Source organism: Taudactylus pleione, unplaced genomic scaffold (assembly GCF_031769625.1).
Source record: "Taudactylus pleione unplaced genomic scaffold, aTauple2 ptg000041l, whole genome shotgun sequence".
Classification (NCBI taxonomy): Eukaryota; Metazoa; Chordata; class Amphibia; order Anura; family Myobatrachidae; genus Taudactylus; species Taudactylus pleione.
Genome location: NW_028284443.1, coordinates 18,658,573 through 18,685,248, shown reverse-complemented (window position 1 = coordinate 18,685,248; position 26,676 = coordinate 18,658,573). Strand labels below are relative to the sequence as shown.

The window sequence follows — 26,676 nt, the reverse complement described above, 5'->3', positions numbered from 1 at the left end:
TAAAAGGTTTATTTACAAATTCAACAATATAGAATCCCATTCCGGAAGAAACATCATGTAAGCAATGTTGGTATTCTCAAACATTGATATTGGACATTGCACATGTACAGCAGTCTGCAATAGGTTTCAGAAAGGGGCTGCTTCTATGAGAGAGTATCAGAAGACACAAAAAAGTTGTTGCTCTCTCAGAAAATCTCAGGACAGCATTAAATGTATGTAATAGAGACCTGGGAAGGAAAAAGGCATTTGGGAAAGATATCGTAAAGGCAGAATCGATTCACACAATATAGTATATTGCATAAAGAAGAACATACTGTATCGCACCGGGTTGAAATACATATTGATATGTATAATATATCGAATATCAATGCCCATCCCTAGGACAAAGGTCTTGGATTAGTGTAGGTATGGGATTGCGTATTCTACATAGTAGTCAAAGGTGGCACAAGATGAAACTTTATAATATATTTAAACCACAGAAGCACTTCATTTAAATCTTAGAAAGACGTCATTTCTTTCAATGTGACCTTAAGCGAACAGTTAATACCAGACATACAATTGAAATTCAGAGAAAATAGCACAGTTTGAGAGGGACATTATAAAATCAGGTTAAGTGCATCTTTGCTTATTTCATTCCTTAAGTGCACTCTCTACATCAGCTCATTCCATGTAAATCTGACATCATAATCAATACATTTCAGGACCTGATATACAGAAAGATGTGTATTCTGAGAGTGAAGTCACTACAGTGTTATCTAACATTGGAAACAGCTATTTCCATTAGTACCGATAAATACGTCACATTGTCTGAGCAGAAAAAATTATCCTGCGTATAATAGATGCTCATTAAAATTAGATCCACTTTGTATCAAGCATTATGTCATTATTTTCCATTGTAAATAATACTCATTCAATGTGGATGCTCAAATTTCATTTTCAATTTAACCCTTTTACCGCAAGTCCTTTATCTTGCGCTGATTACATTCCAACAAGAACATCAGTAATTATTTATGCAGTACTCACACATGTGATGGAGAAGTATCAAAGCTTCAAGAGAGATAAAGTGGAAAAGTTTTCCATAGCAACCAATCAATTGTGTAATTTTACAGGCTGTGCTAGATAAATTTATAGCATGAAGCTGATTGGTTGCTGTGGGTAACCTCCACTTTTTCTCTCTCGAAGCTTTGATGCATCTCCCCTTGTATCTTTTTTTTTTTTTCATCCCAAAGGATTTAGAGTTTGTGCAACATCACTAATAAGCTTATATTTCTCCTCACATAGCAAAGAAAACCTACTGAAAATAGCCAAAAAGTGTTTTGTATTTAATAAAAAAAAACTAAAAGTAATGTATTATTTAATCACAATCAAGAAATACTATGTGGCTCTTGCGTTGGTTTAATCCCATCTTTTCAAAGGTGTTCTCTTGTGATCACACATGATTGCCAGAGAATGACTTCTCAGAATTGTCTGAAAGAGAGGACCCCCCTCTTTTAAATGAGGGTACCCATGAGTATGTGGGAGATTTAGCACCTTTAATGCACTCTCCTACATTTTCTTGCTTTCAGAAAGTTCCACAAATGTTTATCATCATTGGGGCCGGGCTTAATGAGGTAACTGACGTCAAGTCCACACCTGGGTCAGAGCAACAGTAACTATAAGTGTTGTGGGAGATTTAGGCAAGTTTGCTTTCCCGTTGCTCCTGACATAGGTGCTAAACAGCATGGAAACACATTGAGCCTTCTATTGAAACTACTAAGAAAACTCTTTTAGAAGATGCTCAGTGTAAATACCACACAGTGGCAATAAGCGGACAGACTGCACACCTCACACTGTGGGTGATTGTCTATACAGCGGGGCAGACAGACAGCATATGACTTTTCCTGCCAAAGACTCATCCATTTAGACCAGCCATTGCAGAATAAAATTAGTAATATTGTTACAAGATACTGTTAACCTATATTGACAAAGTTACTTTTATGCTTGTCACACATTAAGGTCTCTATTTATCAACATTATTTTTACTAAGATAAAGTGAAAAAGGGTGTTTTCACACCCTTTTCACATTATTTTAGTATCACCTATAGTTATTACATGGCAATTGGAGTAGAATTCATAAAATTCTCTTCCAACCCCAAAGTATCACTTATTTTTAGTAAGCAGATTGCATTTCCCATAATTGTAATGGGAAATGTGATCCGACCAGAGTTACTAAAAATAAAATGTGAAAAAATACCGGGGAAAGCCCTGTGATAATAACGCCACCTGGAGGTGGCATTATCCAGAGTCTCCCCCGGTTGTCGGGCACCTACTCTGCTCTGAAAGGCAGAGCAGAGCCGGGAGCCAGTCCCAGTGATCAGCTGTGTGGTCTAAACAGACCGCAAGCTGATCTATGTTTAAAAAAAATTACTTACCTGACTCCATGGACCGGTGGTGAGGGCTCCGGTGATTTTCTCCCTCCGGTCAGCTGGTCTCCCATGGTGCACTGCGGCCCGGTCATCAGGTGATCGGGTCCCAGTGCAGTATGGGATATCAGCTGACCGGAGGCATGGAAGACATCACCGGAGCACCGATGACTGCAGGCAAGTGCTACTAAGGTAGGGGGGGTCCGCAATCCCAGGGGGCGGAGCTTAGCGCCAGGCGGGGGGGTTAGCAGCGGTGGCCGGTCGGCGCATGCGCGGGTACTTTGTCACAGTATTTTTTGTGAAAATACAGTAACTAGTGTGCGGAGGGGATTCGCAGGGACGGAACTTTCTCGCAAGCTCTGTCCCTGCAAGGGATTTGTAGTAAATACCTGTGATATTGCCTGAATTCGCAATGCGAATTCAGTCGATAATATCACACTACAATCTGCATTAAAAATGCGGATTGTAGTAAATAGAGCCCTAAGTGCTTTTTATAATGTATTTCATGTGTATTTTATAAATAGAGTCTCATATGCCTTAGAGATTGTGGCAATAAATAATAGATTATTTAAACAGTTTATAGGTATAAAATATAGAATTGCGCAGATTCTTAATATATGCTCTTGTAAATAGTACACAATTTTATTTTTTTGGCAGCTGCAACTGATTAATTACCCATACACAGACAGCATTGTGAGCGCCAGTGTCAGCTAAGTCCTTTTTGTTCTTGTTTAGGTAAGTTTACCGCCCCATTGGAACCACAACAGTGCTGAGGACAAGTGTCCCACCTGTCCTTACCAGCAAAGGGATTAAAGCTTATATTGACTCAAATGGGCTATCATTTAACTTTTCTGACAGATGACCTATGAGTTGTTTGCAAACAATCTTCTGTATATATATATATATATATATATATATATATACATACATACACAGTCCATACAACATAAATATTACATGGACTACTATGGAGAAACAAAAAATACAACTTTTTGTAATTCTGTTGTACATACAGCAAGTAAGCTTTTCTTATAGCATTAAATCCTACTGTAACTATGGGGGTGATTCAGAGGTGGACACTAGAGCAGTAGGGGCTGTGACTTTTGTCGCAGCTGCTCCTGCAAATTTATGCTAATGCTGCAGCCAATGCACTGTCTACTGAGAAGCCCACTTGCTGCTTCTCTAATTCGCCGTGTTGCACGATTGGTTGGACATCGGCCACATAACTAGACCTCTGATCAACCCAACGGTTGCTCAGAAAATCAGACGGAATTTGTCCCCGAGTATCAATGGACGCAGTCCCCGACACCACACCCAGTATCTTCTGACACAGTCTGCGACACTGGCCCCAGTAGCTTCTGATGCAGTCCCCGACACCGGCATGCCCCCGACACACACCCCGACTCCAGCCAACCCCCGTCACTGCATGGAATTTTGCAAAGAGCATGCCATAGTGTGTATCTATATTTCTGAACTTCACAAATCATTCTTATACTATATGTATACACAACTGCAAGTTATAGTTTTCCATTTAACACACATAGGCTTTATATAATGGCATTTCCATGATTTCAGAGCTTACCGGCACCCTTGTCTCTGATGCAGTAGTCAGGCGAATTCTCAAAGTAAACCAGATCGTTGGTAGTCGGTTTATTAAATCTTTTGTTTGCCACGGTGAACCCGGTACCATCCTGATTCATAACAACTTGTATGGCGCCATTATATTTTTTTCGCAAGAAGTCTCCCGATTTTCGAAAATCTCCCACAGTCAGCCAGCATGTCCTTAGCGAACAGGATCCACTTACTCCATGGCACTTGCATTCTTGTTTCATAAACCTTTTTACAGCCTACAAGGAAACAATTATATATGTATATATATATAATGCTCCATGTGACATGCTTGTATATAACATACTGCACTAAGTACGTTAGTTATATACATTTCTTTAAAAAAATAGTGTGTTTATAATAACAGTAACTTCTGATGTCTATACATGTCATTCATTAGTTTCTCCCAACTTTCCAGGTTAGCACAGCTCCTTGTTGATGTCATCACACGGGCTGCTCAATGACACTGCAAGGAAAACAATCTATAATCCCTTTGGTGTATCAGCATGCAGAGTTTATGCTTAGTGCCGAGGAGTGCAATCAGTCTATGACAGGGAAGGCAAAATAATGTGTTTAGTAAATCTTTGCCATGAATATGTCCATATACTTTTTATTTATCTGTAAATTAGTGTCACATTTGTCCTTAAATATGACTGTCCCCAATAACCTATGCAGAGCAGAAGTTGTCTTGTTTCATTGCCAAAATGTGGTTCATTTTGTCAGCAAACAATTACGTGGTGTCAAAGTCAAATACCAAAACTGAATGATGTACAATAATAAATAACTTTCTGTACGTTTAATTCATATTTTATATTTTCTATATACATAAATATTGCTTTTCAATATCACGCTTTGTTATAAATTAGTGTTTATATTGTTTACGAACATTGCACAATTTCCAACATAACAGTGTGTAAATATAGCACTACAATTCCATGTATGAAAATAGATTTACATTTTGTAAGTGATTACAGATTTTGTGATCACTTGTTTTATCCAACATTGCTTGTAGTTACAGCTTGTTTGGTAAATGCATATGCTTTCCATAAGAACCTGTTATTAACTGTTAACTGCCACTTTGCTGCTCTGAGTGGCGAGCACCTGAGGACATAAGCACACATGGATGATGACAAGCAAGAGGTTACCTTGGCTCAGGAAGACAGTTGAAAGCTTTACCAGTTGCATTGTTTTTACCTGTAACCTATGGTGTAGTGACCAGTGTATCTAAACTGTACTGTGTGTTTCTAAGGTTACTCCTATATTGTCTGCTGTGTATAAATTGCACCATACTGACCCTGCAAATCAGTGCGTTCAGAATTGAAACCTTGTGTTGGTGCCAACCGTGCATGCGCATTGTATGGGCGGTACTCTTTAGATTTCTTTATGCAAATAGTGAATTCTGATCAGCTTACTTGGAGTTCCAAAATTCTAAATATCTATTATTTTACTTTAATGGCGAACATCGCAACCATTTTTGAAATAGCGCGGGTATGCGTGCTCCCAATAGCCGCAGTATTTTTTAAAAAACGGTTGCAAATTTCACAGGGGAGAAAAACAAATGTTAAAATCAGCCTGCTACCAGGGATTACCGGCTGCACAGCGCCACTCCCTGCTGCCCATCATCTCTCGTCACCTCCCACTTACATAGCTCGCAGCAAATGTGATACCAATATAAGAATACTTTATTGAAATATCAACTATATTTACTGTGCAATGTGATCTCATCACTTCAATGTCCTGTCACTGACCTTTTGTTTCTGTGACCTCTAAAAAAAAAAAAAAGCACAGGATCTTTAACCTCATAATCTTATATTATCAAGTAACTCTGCAGTGAATACTTGGAAAGCAATGGGCACACAATTTGGTGGAGTAACCACCATAGGTGCAGTGGGCCGGATTCAGAGATTTGTGCAAAGCCAATATTTTCGCAGATTGAGCGATTGTTTACAAATGCGCTTAAGCCACACACTGCACGCGCAGCGATTGCATTGCAATTACTTTCGCACATAGGAATCACTTGCAAAGTGAGTTACAGGAAGTCACCTTTAGGGGTAGTAACTGGGGGGTGGCAAGGTACGCAGAAGTGTCTGACCGTTTAAATGCCATTTCGTGAACGTGCGAAAATTGTCCATTGCGATCTCTTTTGCAGCATGAGAGCTCTTTGCATGTCAGAAGATCTGCAGTGTTTGCGGCTGGTCAGACTTGACTTACAGTACATGCTGCGTGACTGCCCAATGTGCGTCAATGGTATTGATGATTACGCTGTTGCACATCATCGGACAGATATGAGAAGGCAGCAGTAGGCATCCCTATGGTTGGCTGTATTTTTGGAAGACATTCGGCCTGATTCAGCAAGGAACGCAGTTGCTTATACGCATGCAATCGGTCGATTAATTTGCACTGCACATGCATCACAGTGCGTGTCTGCTGGCCAAACGCTCCGATCGGAACTGCAGAGGTTATGCAGATCCATGGCAGAGTGATTGACAGGAAGTGCCGTTTGTGGGTGGTGACGGGGGTTGGTGGTTGGGTGAACAAAGACGTGCCAGTGCGTTTCAATGCGGTTGCATGGGCGTGCATGAATTAACCACTGCAATACCAGACGCCACCTGAGGACTTATAGCGTGCGCTGAAGTAAGAAATTCCTGAATGAGGTCTGGGCTTTATTAACTGTGCGTATGGGTCTGATGTTACTAATTGTTTCTCTATGTTGGCCAAGTATATGGATGTGAGAAAGGAGAAGTGGGCATCCTTAGGTCAGGCTGCGATCGCAATGTGAATGCAAACAGTAACATGTCACCGCTGATATTAAAAACTGCATTGCGTGCGTATAAGCAGAATAGCGATCCATAGTGAATCAGGCCCGTTATCATATTTTAGCAATTTTAATCTGTAAGAGATAGCACTTGCAAATGCATTAGCGTATATCTCTGAATCAGGCCCAGTGTGTGCAGTGCACACCGGCATTTGGTTCAGGGGGGCCTCATGCAGAGGTGTAGCCAAGGCGCGCAGAGAACGCCTATGTAACAGCGGCCACCCCTACTTTGAACTGAATTTCACCAAAGAGGACATGACTAGCATGTTAAGCTAATTTGAGGTGGAAGAACAAATCACAGTCTACCTTCTTCTGCTGTATTATACACAAATGATTATTTAAATCAGTTTTATTATTTATAAATTTTATGAGTGAGACAAATCCATATACTGATTAGAAAAAAATAAAGGTTGCACTTTTACATCCCCAAACCTAGGAGCTTGCAAAAGAAATAAAGGTTCTAAGACTTATGTTATTTCCCATTGCCCCTAACAGTCTATCACACTGCTCAACATGCCCCTTTTATGCCATCAGACCCCTCCACATGTCCCTTGTAGGTTACCAAACCCCTCCTCGTGTCCCTTTTCTGTCATTAGACTCCTCTACATGCCCATTTTATGCCACCAGACTACTCCACGTGCCCCTTTTAGGCCACAAGATACTGCCACATGCACATAGTAAGCAATCACACTTATCCACATGTCCCTTTTATTCCACCAAAAACATCCACACGCCCGTTTTTTTTTTTTTCATGAGACCTCTCCACATGCCCTTTGTATGTCATCACATTTCTCCACCTGCCTCTTTTATGTCATGAGACCACTCTATATTCCATTTTCATACCACGAGATGCTGCGTTAAAACAGGCCCGGCGACAGGGGGGACTAAGGGTACACCTGTTCCAGGCCTCAGGGTCCAGAGGGGCCCCAAGGACTGGACGGGCACAAAACAGGGCAGCAGACTCCCTGTTCAAGCCAGCAGGCCACGGCCGCTGGAACCCATAGCCACCGCCCAGCCCCTGCTCCGTCCCTTGTAGCCTGGCCTGGGCTCTTCCTGGTGGCTCAGTTGCAGCTGGGGCCTGCTGACAGCTGTGCCGTCTGACCTTATGAGCAACGCGGCGGTGTGACGTTATAGGTCATGTCGCCGCACATCTCTGCCAGTCAGGCAGGCTGCATTTTGGAGGGGATAGGGGAGATGTTAGAAGAACAGGGGCGGTGGGCAGGAGAACAGGATGGGTGCTGGGGAAGAAGGTGAAGAGGGCTGAGGATAGAGGAAGGGGCTGGTTGCATAAGGTGGTGCTGGGGGCAGAGGGTGACACAGGCTGGGGGCAGAGGAAGGTGATGGGGGCTGGGGACAAAGGAAGGTGATGGGGCAGAATGTGGTGCTAGGGGAAGAAGGTGACAGGCTGGGGGCAGAGGATGGGAGCTGGGGGGAAAAGGTCACACGAGCTTGGGCAGAGGAAAGTGATTGGGGCTGGGGATGGAAGAAAGCTGCCTTGATAAAGAATAATTCGAAACGCGTTGGATGTGGGGTATGTACCATCTTGGAATATATGAATCCCTTGGCTCCCTGAAGCATTAGAGGTATATGCTGTTTTGGTTTATGTATCGATCTGGATGATTACTCTAAACCACAGGTTCTCAAACTCGGTCCTCAGGACCCCAAACAGTGCATGTTTTCCAAGTCTCCGCACAGAATCACAGGTGAAATAAGTAGTTGCACCTGTGGATCTTTAAAACTGTGTCAGTGAGTAATGAGTAAACCTGTGCACCTGCTGGGTGACCTGGAAAACATGACCTGTGTGGGGTCCTGAGGACCGAGTTTGAGAACCTCTGCTCTAAACTATTAGTGTTTCCATCTATACCACATTTGCTTTGAATCAGGGCCGTCCCTCTTAATTTTTAGAGCGGCCTCCTGGCCGCTCGTATAGCTGTGGGTGACCACCCACAGCTATAGCGAGTGGCCAGGAAGATGGTCGCGATGGTAAAGACCATCGCGACCATCGGGCTTGCGAAGAGACCCTTGTGGTAGGGTCTCGTTGCCGCAAGCCCTGGAGTGCTTTCGGCTCTATCAGAGCCGAGAGCACTCCCACTGACATCACTTGTGATGTCAGTGGGGCCGGCCCCAGACGGTAGGCGTTCCCATGGGAACGCCTCTGTCGGGGCAGCCACGCCCCTGGCACGCCCACCAAAGGGGGCGTGCTGTCACTCACCATCGACAGCACGCCCCCTTTGGTACGAGACCCGGAGCGACGGCTTGCCCGTCGCTATCCGGGTCTCGCGCATGCGCACAACGGAGCCGGCTCCATCGTGCGCATGCACACTGGGCCAACTTCGACCCGCTTGTGAGCGGGTCTGAATCAGGCCCTGAGTTTTTCTTTGTACTCCAGATTGGAACTTATCATACATTTTTTGGAACATTTACCCAATTTCTACTATTTTGTTTGATCATCCTGTTTTTATTGGATATTTTGTGGAATAAATTACCTTTTTAAACGTGGAATAAATTAGCTTTTTAAACGTGATATGAAGTTTGGATTAATTCATATATGAATAAAGGAAAGAAAAATATACCTTTATAGGAGAAATCCACTCAGTATTTGTGTGAGTATGGTATGCATCCTTTTGAAGAAAAAGATACCTTGAGGTGTTTTTTTTGCTATGTCATAATGGGAGTGGGGTACGCCAACCTTTGAAAAATATCACACATTTTTCTGGTGTTCCCGTCGGATTAAATGTGCACGATATAAAGATATTGCTTTAGGTTTAAACCTAATTACATTTATGTAAGTTTGGGTACGTTTTGGTGAATTTTGTGATAGAGTGGTTCCCTTAGTGGATCTTTTAGCGTTCCTTCTTTGTATTTTACCTGGAAAAATCTACACATTGTGCCCTTTTCTTTCTTCTTGTTTTATATATACTACACCACTGAGGATAAAAGGATTGAATACATCGAAGACCCTGGTTGTTATTGACTACTAAGAAGAGATTTTTTGGACTATTATTATTATCCTTTATTTATATGGCGCCACAAAGGTTCCGCAGCGCCTTACACAGTACATAAATGAGCACACAAGAAAAACAGTTAACAGTAATACAAAACAATGTAGGACAAGGACATGGTTTATAAACATAGCTGCATAACACAAGCAGCAGGACATGAGCAACCAGGTGTTAGGTGTCATTGTGGGGAGTTAGGAGTAGGGGTGTGCACCGGCCACTTTTCGTGTTTTGTGTTTTGGTTTTGGATCTGGATCTTTCTTCGTGTTTTGGATCTGGATTGGTTTTCCCAAAACCACCCTTCCGTGTTTTGGATCTGTAAAATCACAGAATTTGTAGGTTTTTCTGCTCCTATGCTATTATTAACCTCAATAACCTTAATTTCCACTCATTTCCAGTCTATTCTGAACACCTCACACCTCACAATAGTGTTTTTATGTCCAAAAGGTTGCACCGAGGTAGCTGGATGACTATGCTAAGCGACACGAGTGGGCGGCACAAACACGTGACCCATCTAGGCGTGATACTGCAGTGGCAGACAGGATGGCAGTTTCAAAAACTAGGCCCCAAACTGTACATAATGCAAAGAAAAAAAAGAGGTGCAAGATGGAATTGTCCTTGGGCCCTCCCACCCACCCTTATGTTGTATAAACAGGACATGCACACTTTAACAAACCAATCATTTCAGCGCCAGGGTCTGCCACACAACTGTGGCTGAAATGATTGGTTCGTTTGGGCCCCCACAAAACAAGCTGGCAATTAATCTGTCCCTGCACAAACTGGCTCTACGGAGGCAAGATGTCATCCTCATCCACCGATTCCTCACCCTCTTCAGTGTGTACATCCTCATCCTCACAAAGTATTAACTCGTCCCCACTTGAATCGACCACCACAGGTCCCTCTGTACGTTCTGGAGGCTGGTCTCCCTGGAAAAGTTGATAATTCATTTTGATGAACATCATCTTCTCCACATTCTGTGGAAGCAACCTCCTACGCCTTTCGCTGACAAGGTTCCCGGCTGCACTAAACACTCTTTCGGAGTACACACTGGAGGGGGGGCAACTCAGGTAAAATAGAGCCAGTTTGTACAGGGCCTCCAAATTGCCTCTTTTTCCTGCCAGTACAGGTATGGACTGTCTGACATGCCTACTTGGATGCTGTCACCGATGTAATCCTCCACCATTCTGTCAATGGTGACAGTATCATATGCAGTGACAGTAGACATGTCAGAAATTGTTGCCAGGTCCTTCAGTCCGGACCAGATGTCCAAACTTGGTCCTGCCTGCCCTGCATCACCGCCAGCGGGTTGCTTAGGATACCTAAGTTTTTTCCTGGCAGCCCCAGTTGCGGGAGAAAATGAAGAAGGAGCTGTTGACGTGTCACGTTCCGCTTCAGCTGACAGTGTGTTCACCAGCAGGTCTTTGCACCTCTGCAGGCTTGTGTCGGCCGGAAAGAGAGACACCACATAGGCTTTAAACCTAGGATCGAGCACGGTGGCCAAAATGTAGTGGTCTGATTTCAACAGATTGACCACCCTGGAATCCTGGCAAAGCGAATGAAGGGCTTCATCCACAAGTCCCACATGCCGAGCGGAATCGCTCCGTCTTAGCTCCTCCTTCACTTTCTCCAGCTGCTTCTGCAAAAGCCTGATGAGGGGAATGACCTGACTCAAGCTGGCAGTGTCTGAACTGACTTCACGTGTGGCAAGTTCGAAGGGCTGGAGAACCTTGCACAACACAGAAATCATTCTCCACTACGCTTGAGTCAGGTGCATACCCCCTCCTTTGCCTATGTCATAGGTGGATGTATAGGCTTGAATGGCCTTTTGCTGCTCCTCCATCCTCTGAAGCATATAGAGGGTTGAGTTCCACCGCGTCACAACCTCTTGCTTCAGGTGATGGCGGGGCAGGTTCAAGAGTGTTTGCTGGTGCTCCAGTCTTCAGCACGCAGTCGCTGAATGGCGAAAGTGGCCAGAAATTTTTCGGGCCACCCAAAGCGTCTCCTGTACGCCCCTGTCGCTTTTCAGAAAATTCTGCACCACCAAGTTTATTGTGTGAGCAAAACATGGGACGTGCTGGAATTTGCCCAGATGTAATGCCCGCACAAAATTGGTGGCGTTGTCAGATATCACAAATCCCCAGGAGAGTCTAAGTGGGGTAAGCCACTGGGCAATGATTTCCCTCAGTTTCTCTAAGAGGTTGTCGGCGGTGTGCCTCTTACTGAAACCGGTGATACACAGCGTAGCCTGCCTTGGAACGAGCTGGCGTTTCTGAGATGCTGCGACTGGTGACGCTGCTGCTGTTGCTGCATAAGGTGATACATCTACCCAGTGGGCTGTCACAGTCATATAGTCCTTAGTCTGCCCTGTTCCACTTGTCCACATGTCCATGGTTAAGTGGACATTGGGTACAACGGCATTTTTCAGGACACTGAGGACACTTTTTCTGACGTTTCTGTACAGTCTCGGTATCGCCTGCCTAGTGAAGTGGAATCTAGACGGATTTGGAACCGGGGACACACTACCTCCAGCAATTTTCTAAATCCCACTGCACTAATGGCGGATACCGGACGCACATCTAACACCAACATAGCAGTCAAGACCTCAGTTATACGTTTTGCTTCAGGATGACTGCTGTCGTACTTCATCCTCCTCGCTAAGGACTGTTGGAGGGTCAATTGTTTAGTAAAAGTAGTGGTGTTCCTACTTCCTCTCTGGGATGATGAACGACTCCCAGCAGCAGCAACGGCAGCAGGAGGCGTAGCAATGCAGGATCCTCCGGAGGAATCCGGGATAGGAGAGTCAGTCATGCCAGTGACATGGCCTGCAGGACTACTTCCGATCCTGACTAAGGAGGAAATTGACGAGGAGGGAGTTGACGGTGTGGTTTGCAGGCGCTTGGATACAACAGGACAACGGGATTTAGGTGTCCCTGGACTGCTTACGGTCTTAGCCAAAGTTTCTGAACTTGACAGTAACTTATTATGAACGCGCTGCAGGTGCCGTATAAGGGAGGATGTTCCTAGGTGGTTAACGTCCCTACCCCTACTTATTCCACCTTTACATAAGGTACATATGGCAAGACAGTTGTTGTCCGGATTTGGATAGAAATATTGCCACACCAAAGAGGTGGAATGTTTGGTCTTCTGCCCAGGCATGACCGTGATGGGCTTTTTCATCCCACGGACAACAACTGTCTCCCCCGGAGCCGGATTTAAACAAACCACATCACCATCAGAATCCTCCTCGCCAACTTCCTCCTCAGCGCCAGCTACACCAATATCCTCATCCTGTTGTACTTCAACAGTGACATCTTCAATTTACATATCAACAAGTGGACTGTGGGTGCTCCTTTCAGCACTTGCAGGGGGCGTGCAAATGGTGGAAAGAGCCACCTCTTCCCGTCCAGTGCTGGGAAGGTCAGGCATCGCAACCACCACCACACTTGGACTCTCCTTGGGGATTTGTGATATCTTCTTAGAAAAGCACAGTTCTTCGCTGTGCTTTTGCCAGCTTAACTCGTTTGATTTTTTTAGTGGGAGGAGGGCTTCCATCGTCATGTGAAGCTGAACCACTAGTCATGAACATACTAGGGATCGACCTTAGCCGTTCCTTGCCACTCCGTGTCGTAAATGGCATATTGGCAAGTTTACGTTTATCTTCAGCTGATTTAAATGTTTTTTTCAAGGTCATTTTCCTGAACTTTGTCATTTGGGATTGTATGTGCCCTCTATTATGACATTGGGCATCGGCCTTGGCAGACGACGTTGATGGCATGTTATCGTCTATGTCATGACTAGTGGCAGCAGCTTCAGCACTAGGAGGAAGTGGTTCTTGATCTTTCTCTATTTTATTTTTATCGGAGAAAGTTTGGTCCTCCATTTATGTTATATCGATTTGATATATACGTGCGCCTAAACACAGAAAATATTTTTTTATTTTTGCTGGAGAGTAGTGCACTTTGTGGGTTACACCAGCCTTTAAAAAATGAGCCAGCCGGCTCTTTACTTATGGGACACAGGCGCACGCATGGCGCTGCTCCTTTGTTGATGCACGTGCGGCTACTGCGCACACAATTCACAAACACAGAAAATATATATTTTTTTGGTTTGGACTGGAGTGTACTTTGGGGGTTACAGCGCCCTTTAACGGTCAAGCCAGTCGGCCCTTTACTTATGACACAGGCGCACGCTTGGCACTACTTTGTTGATGCACGTGCGGCTACTGCGCACACAATTCACAAACACAGAAAATATATATTTTTTTGGTTTGGACTGGAGTGTACTTTGGGGGTTACAGCACCCTTTAACGGTCAAGCCAGTCGGCCCTTTACTTATGACACAGGCGCACGCTTGGCACTACTTTGTTGATGCACGTGCGGCTACTGCGCACACAATTCACAAACACACAAAAAATATTATTTTTTTAGCACTTGGGGGGAGCACCCCTGATGGACAGAGCACCCCCTGGACAACACTACAGCACCCCTTTAGGACTGGGACACTGCACAGGACTTTGGAGTGGACACAGCCCCTATGGAGAACTGACTGCACAACACAGTCCAGCCAGCCCCTATGGACTTTGAAGTAGTGGACACAGCCCCTATTAACAACAGCAGCACAGCACAACACAGCCAGCCCCTATGGACTTTGAAGTAGTGGACAACAGCAGCACAGCACAACGCAGCACAGCACAGCACAACACTACTCTGCACTACACTACACTACACAGCCCAGCCAGCCCTAACTCCCACCCTCCCTCTTCACTGTCCACAGCCGAGTGAGAAAATGGCACCGACGCGGGTACCTTATATAGGTTCCAAAACCCGCGAGACTCGGAAGGCGGGATGATGACGTTTTGCCTCGATTTCAGATCCGAGTCAGGCGGGAAAAGTCGAGCCTGACTCGGATCTGCCTCGGATCGGGGGGGCTCGGGGGGTTCGGATTTCAGAAATCCGAACCCGCTCACCCCTAGTTAGGAGTAAATTATATTATAAGTAGGGGGAGGAGAAGCACGTGAGGGATGAGGGCCCTGCTCATGAGAGCTTACATTCTAAAGGGGAGGGGCAGACAGACAGGGGCGACACAGATGGGGTAGATAGTGAGGAAGGCGCATGGAGCAGTGGGTTAGGATATGTGCTGCGGTATGTGTGTTTAAGATAACCTGATGTTATGTCAAGATTAAGTCCTTCATTCATCTGTCTCTATTACAGAAAATAGATTTTGTTTATGTGTTATTTACATGAGAGATGTACAAAATAAAGTTGTAGCACTTTAATTATTGTGTGTTACATTTTAGCATCTACATACATCCTGATAAAAAATGGATATATTATGGGACTGTCCCGCCATCCTAATACAGTAGTGACTACTTTAATCCCAGCTGCTGGATGCTATGCCATGCTCCAATGAGTGGGTGGTCCCACAGGATGTTGCAGTACCCGGGCCCAGAATTTCTCTTGGTAGCCCTGGAGGTGATAGGCAGAACCAGGTGAGCCTAGTGGTGGGGTAGCAAGGCCATGGAGGGAGGGAGGTGGTTGAGAATGGAGGAACAGTAATGGCGGGGGAAAGAAGCAGAGGGTTGGAAAGCACTGATGAGAGAAAAAAGGGGGAACAGCAAGCATAGGAGACAAGAGGGGGAGGATAAGGATGGATAAAGCAGAGGATTATGTGGGCACTGAATAAGGGGGGTGTTTGAAGTAAGAGTATTCATGCTATGGACGAGGTAATTAGTGAGATGAAAACTGGAGTGGAGGCTGTGTGATATAGAGACAGTGTGGATTAAAGTTGTTAAATGTTCAAAAATAGAGATAAAAGAGCAGCGCTGCTAATGTATGAGTGCAGCTCCGAAAGTGATATATAAAGAGAGGTGTGTGAGTAGTGGGTGCAGGAATTAGTTATTAAATAAATGATTAAAGTGGATAGATGTGACGCAATGGGAAAAGGCAATACAAACAAGAAATTATGTAGTATGAGGGCAAAATTACAATGTACCAAGCCGATCCAGTCTGAAGTGTTATGTCCAAGCAGTGAGTGTAGTAGGGAGTTTCCGAGTATAAATTTTTCAAAACTGTGCTGTGGCAATCTATAAAACAGCATCTGATGGGAGCAGTAGTGATAATTACCGAGTATAAATTTTTCAAAACTGTGCTGTGGCAATCAATAAAACAGCATCTAAGTGTGTATGGATATAAATATATGTGTATATGCATAATTGTCTACAATAAGTGCGCTCTTTGATCTTTTTTCCTATACTATTATTTAGTTTATACATTTTCTTGTATTGGGCAGGATTGGACAATAGATTGGAGCTGACATTTATATAATTTTTGCGCCTCTAAAATATCAATAACTACAGCCTGTATAGTTAGTGACAGAGAGAGTGCGTGGTAAGTCATAGTGTATTTTTACTTTATATAAAGGCTGGCACATCTTTCAGTTAATATTCTCATGCTTCACATATCACACATGCAGGGGAGGGATGTGCAGGATCGGGGTGATGGTTAGAAGCTGGGGGCTCCAGAGACATCAGTGTACCGGGCCCCAAGATTTCTGTTGCCGGCCCTGCGTACAAACTGCTTTAATCACAAAGGTCCAGAGCAGCTGCTACCTCACTGTGACAAGCGCTGCTCCCTCTGTCCCTCCTGGGCTCACTGTGACATTCGGCTGGTCTCCCCCATCTCTGCCTCCATGGCTCTCTGTAAAAGGCATCGACGTATGGCGTAATTAGAATACGCCCACGCTACCTGAGTGACAGCTGCAGAGGCAGCCTGTAAGGAAGGAGCCAGGGCCGAGCACTGCAACAATCCTTTGCGGCGCCTTCTGTCCCTGCTGGCGCTTAGAGCCTACGCTCCAACCGATCCACCCTCGCTACACCCCTGGTCACATGCCACCCCAAGACTTAGAGGTCCATCATGTACCCACAGTTGTGCTGGCATAGTGGGAGAGGGCTGGGCCACTGGTCTATCGGATAACGGTATTTCAATTTTCCTTGTGGCTGGTCCCTCCCTATGAACCAGCCACTGTTTTCAGGGGCTGATTAGAAAGTGGCCTTACATGGGCGACAACAAATCAACTGTAGGCAGAACCAACACCAAAGTAGGCGGGATTACTACATGACTATAGGGCCTATTCATTATCGATAAATGGCCCGGTAACCATGCAGAAACACTAGTTTCCGAATATATTAGTTACCAGGCCATTCGTCGTTAGTGGTCCGATAGGACCCCCTGATATTCTCCGAAAACTGAAAACCTCGCGTCACAAATGCGTAGCCGGGCAGACGGGGCGGAGGTAAGAAATGCAGTAGCTGTGATACTAACCGAGGTGACAGCTGCTTTTCTGAGCAGCTGTCCCCACACCGGATCAATGATGAATTGCTCCAGTGTAAACTATCCCCCGCAGCAATTAGGGAACTGAGGCCCTGATTCAGAGCCGGATGCTCTGACAGAGCGCTCGCTCTGAATCAGGGCGTTTTTTTTTTAAAATGGAGCGGCCTCCTGGGTTGCCACCCACAGCTAATGCGAGCGGCCAGGATGATGGTCACGATGGTCAAGACCATCTGGCTTGTGACGAGACCCTTGTGGTAGGGTCTCATGGCCGCAAACCCCAGAGAGCTTTCGGCTCAAACAGAGCCGAAAGCTCTCCCACTGACATCACCAAAGGGGGCGTGTTGTCACTCAACATCGACAGCACGCCCCCTTTGGTGCGAGACCCAGAGCGACAGATTGCCCGTCGCTATCCGGGTATCGCGCATGTGCACGACGGAGCTGGCTCTGTCGTGCGCATGCGCTCTGAGCCACCATGGACCAGGTTGCGAGCGCTCAGCGCTTGCGACTGGGTCTGAATCAGGTCCTGAATGTGTATTCTAAATGAGATAGATGTATGGAGTGAGAAGGATGTTGCAACAGAGTGGGATTGTTGTGGTGACCAAATGGGAAGATTTTTTTTTATCATTTATTAACCATCAGGGACGATTTCCTTTGAACACTACCCGGCACTCCAGGTCACGATATGGTGCTTAAACAGCACATTTTGACATAAGAACTATCATGCAAGATTTAAAGATAACTGACTGCATGCACGGATCAGTAAGATTAGTTATGCAGGCATCTGTGTTAAAAAAAATAATTCAGAGATGCACACACGGATCAGGGCGATCGGTGTGTGCATGCATCTGAGAAAAAAAAATAAGACACAGATGCATGGACGGATCAGTGAGATCCGTCCATGCATCTGTGTTAAAAAAAAAAAATTGAAAACAAGTGTAATTTTTATTTTTCAAATGGCATGTCCCCCCTTCCCTCCTCCCTAAAGCACAAACAGCCCTGTGATTTTTACAGCTGGTCCTGGTTGTGAAAATAGAGGGGAAAATCGACATAGAGTCCCCTGTATTTAGTGCAACCAGCACTGGGCTCAGCTGAGCCAGTCTTGGTTTTTTAAATACAGGGGAAAAAAAAAAAGTCTAGGGATCCCCTGTATTAACCATAACCAGCACCAGACCCTTTCTAGAGGGAATAATGTCACAGCCAGGAAAACCCTTTCAATGGGTCCCCCGGCCAAAGCATTACCCCTGACCACTAGTCAGCCCAGGCTAGGGATCTCTGGGGAGGATTGAACCCCCCAATAAAGGGGTCCCCCTCTCCAGGGCACCCCAGGCCTAGACTGATAGCCCGGGGCTATCCACGGCACCCCTAGTGTAGTGAAAAAAAAAATGAAATAATATTGTCTTTTGCAGGAAAACTACAGGTCCCAGCAAGCCTGCCCTGCATGCTGGAACTTGGAAAAAACATAGTAGCAAGCAGGGCATTACAGGCCCGCTGGTACCTGTAGTTCCACTCCAAAAGAAATATAACAAAAAAAAAAATCACACACACACCGAGAAAGAACAAGTTTATTAACACATACATGCACACTCACTATCTCACATACTCACCTAGTATCCCTGCATGCATCAAAACACAGATGCCCGCACGGATCAGTACGGCAAGCACCTGTGATAAAAGACACAGATGCATGGACGGATCAGTGAGATCCGTCCGTGCATCTGTGTAAAAAAAAAAAAAAAAAATCGGTGTGCCCCCACCCTAAAAACTCAACCAGCCCCACGTTTTGGAGGTCCAGTACTGGTTGTGCTATAAGCAGTAGACAAATGACGTAGGGGTCCCCATATTAAGCAAACCAGCACCAGGCTATTCAGAACCATGCCTGGTTACCAAAATAAAGGGGACAAATGACGTAGGGGGTCGTCTGTATTTAGCACAACCAGCACTGGTCCTGTAAATACAGGGGGAAAAAATGCGTAGGGTTCCCCTGTAAATTCCAGAACCAGCACTGAACTTTTTCTAGCGGGGGGTAATGCCACAAGCCAGGGAAACCATTTTACCGGGTTCCCCAGCTATAGCATTACCCCTGACCGCTAGTCAGCCTAATCTGGGGATCACTGGGGAGGTGGGGATCCCCCCAATAAAAAGGGTCCCCCTCTCCAGGGTTCCCCAGGCCTGGGCTGATAGCCCGGTGCTATCCCTGGCACCCCTGGGCGGTGGGTGCCAGGTTGATTGTGTATAAATGTGGTGCATAAGAAAGAGTTAACATATTGTCTTTTGCAATAGAACTACAGGTCCCAGCAAGCCTCCCCTGCATGCTTGTACTTGGAGAACCACAAGTACCAGCAATCGGAGCATTAAGGGCCCACTGGTACCTATAGTACCTCTGTAAAATTAGCTTACTAAGTGCCCTTCTAATATAGTATTTAGAAAAGAAGGCACTCAAAAGGGGCACTCAGACTCACATTATGATGACCACCTCCTACATTTGATGTTGGCAGCGCGTACTCCATGAAGTACGTCATGTGCCATGCGTGGCTTGGTGGGTATAGAAGGTGCGCAACAGGCCATCTGCACACATCACTCATTGCTGTCATGGGTAAAAGGGATGATTTATCCAAGTTGCAATAGGGATGATTATTGGATTTTGGGCCAAGGGTGACAGTATTTCTGAAACAGCGCAGTTTGACGTGGAAACTGCGGAACACCATGTGCCATTGATGTGAGAGGTGAACGTTGGCTACGAAGCTGCTTGAGGGACGACCGACATGCTACAGTGGAGCAGCTCACTACCAAAATGAACCTGGGGGCCAACAGACGTGTGTCTATAATGGCAGTTCAGCAAACCCTGCGGAATATGGGGCTCCAAAGCAAACAGATGGTCACTGCACCTATATGCTAGGTGCATCAGCGAAGGCGGCTTCAATTTGTATCGGAATTGGACATCCGCTGATTGGCAAAGGGTTGCCTTCTCCGATGAGTCACGAAGAGGGGAGCAGCATGCTGGCAGTCACGGAGGGAAGGAGGTGGTCTCCGGTGGCAATTGGATAACACGCTGCCAGCGGCGATTGGTTGAGAGATGCTGCTGGCACTGATTGGTTGCTGCAGATATAGCACACACACAGTTCATCCTGCAGGCCCGCTCTCTCAACCAACTGCTGCTGGCAGTGTCTCCCAAACCAATTGCTGCTGGCAGTGTCTCCCAAACCAATTGCTGCCGGCAGTGTCTCCCAAACCAATTGCTGCTGGCAGTGTCTCCCAAACCAATCGCTGCTGGCAGTGATTAGTTGGGGAGACCAAGCTCGGGCCTAGCCCAATTTTTTTGGAAAGGGAATATATTATTTGGCGCCCTAGGCATATTGAGCACGCTGAAGGTGCACTGCAAAAATTAAAGGGGCTTGGTCTCATGGGAAAAACTGTACCCATGACCCATACCCCATTTTTGTTACGCTGGATGCATGTCCAGTTCTCCGGGAGCTGCTGGCCACGACCCCAGTCCCTCTCTCCAGTGAATAGATGCGGCGCGCATGCGCACGCCATTTATTCACCACTTGGAAAGCAGGCAGCCAGCAGCACCCAGACTGGAAGCAGCCTCCCTGCTCCTCCAAGAGCAAGCAGTCCCAGCCAAGGAACACTGCCATCAAGATGGCCTGTATGTGGATGCTGAATAAGGCATTTTCCTGGCTGAAAACCAGCCTGCCTTCCGAAACTGGACACCCTGTGCCTGGCCACGAGCGATTGGCGGCCCGGCACCAAATCCACACCTGCTAATGGCACACAGGGAAGTTGAGAGACTGCTGGAGGGACACAGGGGGAGTTGAGTTACTGGGGGGACACAAAGTGTAAGGGGCATTACTGTGTAGCATAATGTTATAAAGGGCACTATTATGTGACAATGTATTATAAGGGGCACTACTACTGCATGGCATAATTTGTAAAGAGCATCATTGTGTGTGGCATAATGTGTAATGGGCATTACTGTGTGTGGCATAATGTGTAAGGGGCACTACTGCTGTGTGGCATAATGTGTATAAGGAGTACTACTATGATGCATAACGTGAATGGTCTCTGGCATAATGTGAATGGGCTCTACTGTGTTATGTAATGTGAATAAGGGGCACTACTGTGTGGGGTAACGTGAATATGGGGCACTACTGTGTGATGTAAAGTCAATAAGGAACACTATTGTGCGGTGTAATGTGACAATGGGGCACTACAGTGAAGATTAATGTGATGAAGGGGCACTACTGTGCTGTGTAATGTGATGTAGGGGTACTACTGTGCTGTGTAATTTGACTAAGGGACACTATTTTGTGGCATAATTTCAATTGGTGGTACTATTGTGTGGTCATGCCCCTTCCCAGTGAGACCACACCTGTGTTTTTTTGCGCATGCCTTTCGGCGCGCACTCTCTTTACCTCAATTTTTAATGGGGCACCAATGCTCTTGTGCACAGGGCACCAAAATGTATAGTTACGGCTCTTCTTTGGTGTGCACAGATGTGTCGTCCTCTGTGTTCAGCACCCCTGCCCTCAAAAATTCCTACAGTGAACATTGTCTAATCCTCTATAACTGCTAAGCTAGGTCTTGGTCAATTGATAAAATGCCTTCCCTTTTCTTTGTGTGTGACCTCCACCAATGAAGTGCCAGCTTTACTTAACAGAACCAACCAAATACCAAATGTCTGACTATGGCATATGTTTGAATCCCCTGCAGGATGAGCTCTGTAATGTGTGTATTTTAATACAGAGAATAATGTACACTTGTATGTTGCTGTAATATTAATTATATTTGTAAGAGCATAGACTAGGAAGTGGGAGGAGTCAGGAATAGTAAGGGGAGGAGTCTGTGCCAGGAACCACATGCTGACGCAAGGTGGGCCCATGTGCTTTAAATGCCAGGGCCTATTTTAGTCCCAGTCCGGCCCTGCTGCAACCATTGCTGGAAGAACACAAGCTGGTGGTGGCAGCATTATGGTCTGGGGAATGTTTTCATGGCATTCTCATCCATGTGGAAGGCACGCTCAACCAATTTGGTATGAATCCATCCTTGCAGAGCACATACACCCATACATGCTGATTGTCTTCCCTGAAGTGGATGGGATCTTCCAGCAAGACAATGCGACATGTCACACGGCTAGAAATGTCCAACAGTGGTTGGATGAGCACGACCAAGACTTCCAAGTACTTCCCTGGCCACCTAATTCCCCGGACTTGAACCTAATAGAGCATCTGTGGGACCACCTTGATTGTGTTTGCTCTATGGATACTCCACCATGCACCCTCCAGCAGCTGTGGGATGCACTGCAGTCAGCAATGCTCCAGATACCTGTGCCATCCTACCAGAACCTTATTGAGTCACTCTGAGCCCGTATAGCTGCTGTCCATGCTGCACACGGTGGTTACTCTGGTTATTAGCTGCTGGTGGTCATAATAATATGACTCGACTGTCTATCTATCTATCTTTACACATATATACACACACACACACACACACACACGGCACTCCAAAAATCCAATTGTAGTAGCTCCGGTGCCATCCAGGGTTTAAGCATCCCAATACACACAGATACCAAAAGAGAGGCGCTCACGAGACTTTACACTACAGCAATAGTAAAACGATCCTTTTACTCCCACGTTTCGGGAACTTCAACCCGTCACCAGGGACATACAGCAACAAATAAACAGACAAAACCCACATATAAATACCCATAGCACTTACCCAATCAACATCCTGATGCACCACACCCGGTGAGAGCAAGCCAGGGTAGTCCAGGCGACGTGCCAAACAGCATGTCACCGTCCGATGACATCACCGGCTCTCCTCTCCCCCACATGAGCACAACTCAGCGTTGCTGGGCAACCCATAAAAACAAATATATGATATAAACGGCACAACAGTATGCCGGTTATATATATAATTGCCCAACATTAAGTGCAATCCAGGCAATATGAATTCATTGCCATAATATTTAAAATATGTACTTTAAAATAATATAAAAATAATTAGCCCAACAATCGATGGTTGACAACAATCGATATGCACAACGATGCCCCCTATGTTCACATATCCCCTGTCTGCTGACCACCAAAAAATTGTCTCTACTATATTATGCATAGAATTCCAAGGTATTTGGATTATAATTGCAGGATACTATGGTTTATACATTATTGGAGAGAGACCCTACTATGTTGTATAAACAAGAATTAGATCTAATACTATTGGAAGCAGTCCAACTTAACATCATTACGAAAGAATTGCAAGTGGCTTTGACTGGGACACATCCTAGGGTCCCTCTATATTATAACTTGCCCAAGGTGCATATGGGAAAGATTTCTGGACTGCACAACCTGACTATATATATGATGGGAGGTGCTACCTGATGAGACTAATTGCAAGCACAGAAACAGACAAATCTCAGGTGCACAACTCCAAATTATTAATAATATATATAAATTAGGGGTGAGCGGGTTCGGATTTCTGAAATCCGAACCCCCCCGAGCCCCCCCGATCCGAGTCCGATCCGAGTCAGGCTCGACTTTTCCCGCCTGACTCGGATCTGAAATCGAGGCAAAACGTCATCTTCCCGCCTTCCGAGTCTCGCGGGTTTTGGATCCTATATAAGGTACACACGTCGGCGCCATTTTCTCACTCGGCTGTGGACAGTGAAGAGGGAGGGTGGGAGTTAGGGCTGTGTAGTGTAGTGTAGTGTAGTGCTGCTGTTGTCCACTACTTCAAAGTCCATAGGGGCTGGCTGTGTTGTGCTGTGCTGCTGTTGTTAATAGGGGCTGTGTCCACTACTTCAAAGTCCATAGGGGCTGGCTGGACTGTGTTGTGCAGTCAGTTCTCCATAGGGGCTGTGTCCACTCCAAAGTCCTGTGCAGTGTCCCAGTCCTAAAGGGGTGCTGAAGTGTTGTCCAGGGGGTGCTCTGTCCATCAGGGGTGCTCCCCCCAAGTGCTAAAAAAATAATATATTTTCTGTGTTTGTGAATTGTGTGCGCAGTAGCCGCACGTGCATCAACAAAGTAGTGCCAAGCGTGCGCCTGTGTCATAAGTAAAGGGCCGGCTGGCTTGACCGTTAAGGGTGCTGTAACCCCCGAAAGTACACTCCAGTCCAAACCCAAAAAAAAATTATTTTCTGTGTTTGTGAATTGTGTGCGCAGTAGCCGCACGTGCATCAACAAAGTAGTGCCAAGCGTGCGCCTGTATCATAAGTAAAGGGCCGGCTGGCTTGACCGTTAAGGGTGCTGTAACCCCCGAAAGTACACTCCAGTCCAAACCAAAAAAAAAATTATTTTCTGTGTTTGTGAATTGTGTGCGCAGTAGCTGCACGTGCATCAACAAAGTAGTGCCAAGCGTGCGCCTGTGTCATAAGTAAAGGGCCGGCTGGCTTGACCGTTAAGGGTGCTGTAACCCCCGAAAGTACACTCCAGTCCAAACCAAAAAAAAAATTATTTTCTGTGTTTGTGAATTGTGTGCGCAGTAGCTGCACGTGCATCAACAAAGTAGTGCCAAGCGTGCGCCTGTGTCATAAGTAAAGGGCCGGCTGGCTTGACCGTTAAGGGTGCTGTAACCCCCGAAAGTACACTCCAGTCCAAACCAAAAAAAAAATTATTTTCTGTGTTTGTGAATTGTGTGCGCAGTAGCCGCACGTGCATCAACAAAGTAGTGCCAAGCGTGCGCCTTTGTCATAAGTAAAGGGCCGGCTGGCTTGACAATTAAAGGGTGCTGTAACCCCCAAAGTACACTCCAGTCCAAACCAAAAAAAAAATTATTTTCTGTGTTTGTGAATTGTGTGCGCAGTAGCCGCACGTGCATCAACAAAGTAGTGCCAAGAGTGCGCCTGTGTCATAAGGGCCGGCTGGCTTGACCGTTAAAGGGTGCTGTAACCCCCAAAGTACACTCCAGTCCAAACCAAAAAAAAATTTATTTTCTGTGTTTAGCCGCACGTATATATCAAATCGATATAACATAAATGGAGGACCAAACTTTCTCCGATAAAAATAAAATAGAGAAAGATCAAGAACCACTTCCTCCTAGTGCTGAAGCTGCTGCCACTAGTCATGACATAGACGATAACATGCCATCAACGTCGTCTGCCAAGGCCGATGCCCAATGTCATAGTAGAGGGCACATACAATCCCAAATGGCAAAGTTCAGGAAATGACCTTGAAAAAGACATTTAAATCAGCTGAAGAGAAACGTAAACTTGCCAATATGCCATTTACGACACGGAGTGGCAAGGAACGGCTAAGGTCGATCCCTAGTATGTTCATGACTAGTGGTTCAGCTTCACATGACGATGGAAGCCCTCCTCCCACTAAAAAAATCAAAAGAGTTAAGCTGGCAAAAGCACAGCGAAGAACTGTGCTTTCTAAGAAGATATCACAAATCCCCAAGGAGAGTCCAAGTGTGGTGGTGGTTGCGATGCCTGACCTTCCCAGCACTGGACGGGAAGAGGTGGCTCTTTCCACCATTTGCACGCCCCCTGCAAGTGCTGAAAGGAGCACCCACAGTCCACTTGCTGATATGCAAATTGAAGATGTCACTGTTGAAGTACAACAGGATGAGGATACTGGTGTAGCTGGCGCTGAGGAGGAAGTTGGCGAGGAGGATTCTGATGGTGATGTGGTTTGTTTAAATCAGGCTCCGGGGGAGACAGTTGTTGTCCGTGGGATGAAAAAGCCCATCACGGTCATGCCTGGGCAGAAGACCAAACATTCCACCTCTTTGGTCTGGCAATATTTCTATCCAAATCCGGACAACAACTGTCTTGCCATATGTAAAGGTGAAATAAGTAGGGGTAGGGACGTCAACCACCTAGGAACATCCTCCCTTATACGGCACCTGCAGCGCGTTCATAAAAAGTTACTGTCAAGTTCAGAAACTTTGGCTAAGACCGTAAGCAGTCCAGGGACACCTAAATCCCGTTGTCCTGTTGTATCCAAGCGCCTGCAAACCACACCGTCAACTCCCTCCTCGTCAATTTCCTCCTTAGTCAGGATCGGAAGTAGTCCTGCAGGCCATGTCACTGGCATGACTGACTCTCCTATCCGGGATTCCTCTGGAGGATCCTGCATTGCTACGCCTACTGCTGCCGCTGCTGCTGTTGCTGCTGCTGGGAGTCGTTCATCATCCCAGAGAGGAAGTAGGAACACCACTACTTTTACTAAACAATTGACCCTCCAACAGTCCTTAGCGAGGAGGATGAAGTATGACAGCAGTCATCCTGAAGCAAAACGTATAACTGAGGCCTTGACTGCTATGTTGGTGTTAGACGTGCGTCCGGTATCCGCCATTAGTGCAGTGGGATTTAGACAATTGATGGAGGTAGTGTGTCCCCGGTTCCAAATCCCGTCTAGATTCCACTTCACTAGGCAGGCGATACCGAGACTGTACAGAAACGTCAGAAAAAGTGTCCTCAGTGTCCTGAAAAATGCCGTTGTACACAATGTCCACTTAACCACGGACATGTGGACAAGTGGAACAGGGCAGACTAAGGACTATATGACTGTGACAGCCCACTGGGT

General features: G+C 45.9%; 1 protein-coding gene across 1 annotated transcript in view; it reads right to left on the bottom strand.

Moving 5' to 3' along the window:
• Positions 1 to 26,676, bottom strand: part of WNT2 (Wnt family member 2) — a 136,802-nt gene that overhangs the window by 38,796 nt on the left and 71,330 nt on the right. Inside the window, exon 4 of the mRNA XM_088456227.1 lies at positions 3,985 to 4,249. Coding sequence (XP_088312353.1) covers positions 3,985 to 4,249 — 265 coding nt within the window. The remainder of the gene's footprint in view (positions 1 to 3,984; positions 4,250 to 26,676) is intronic.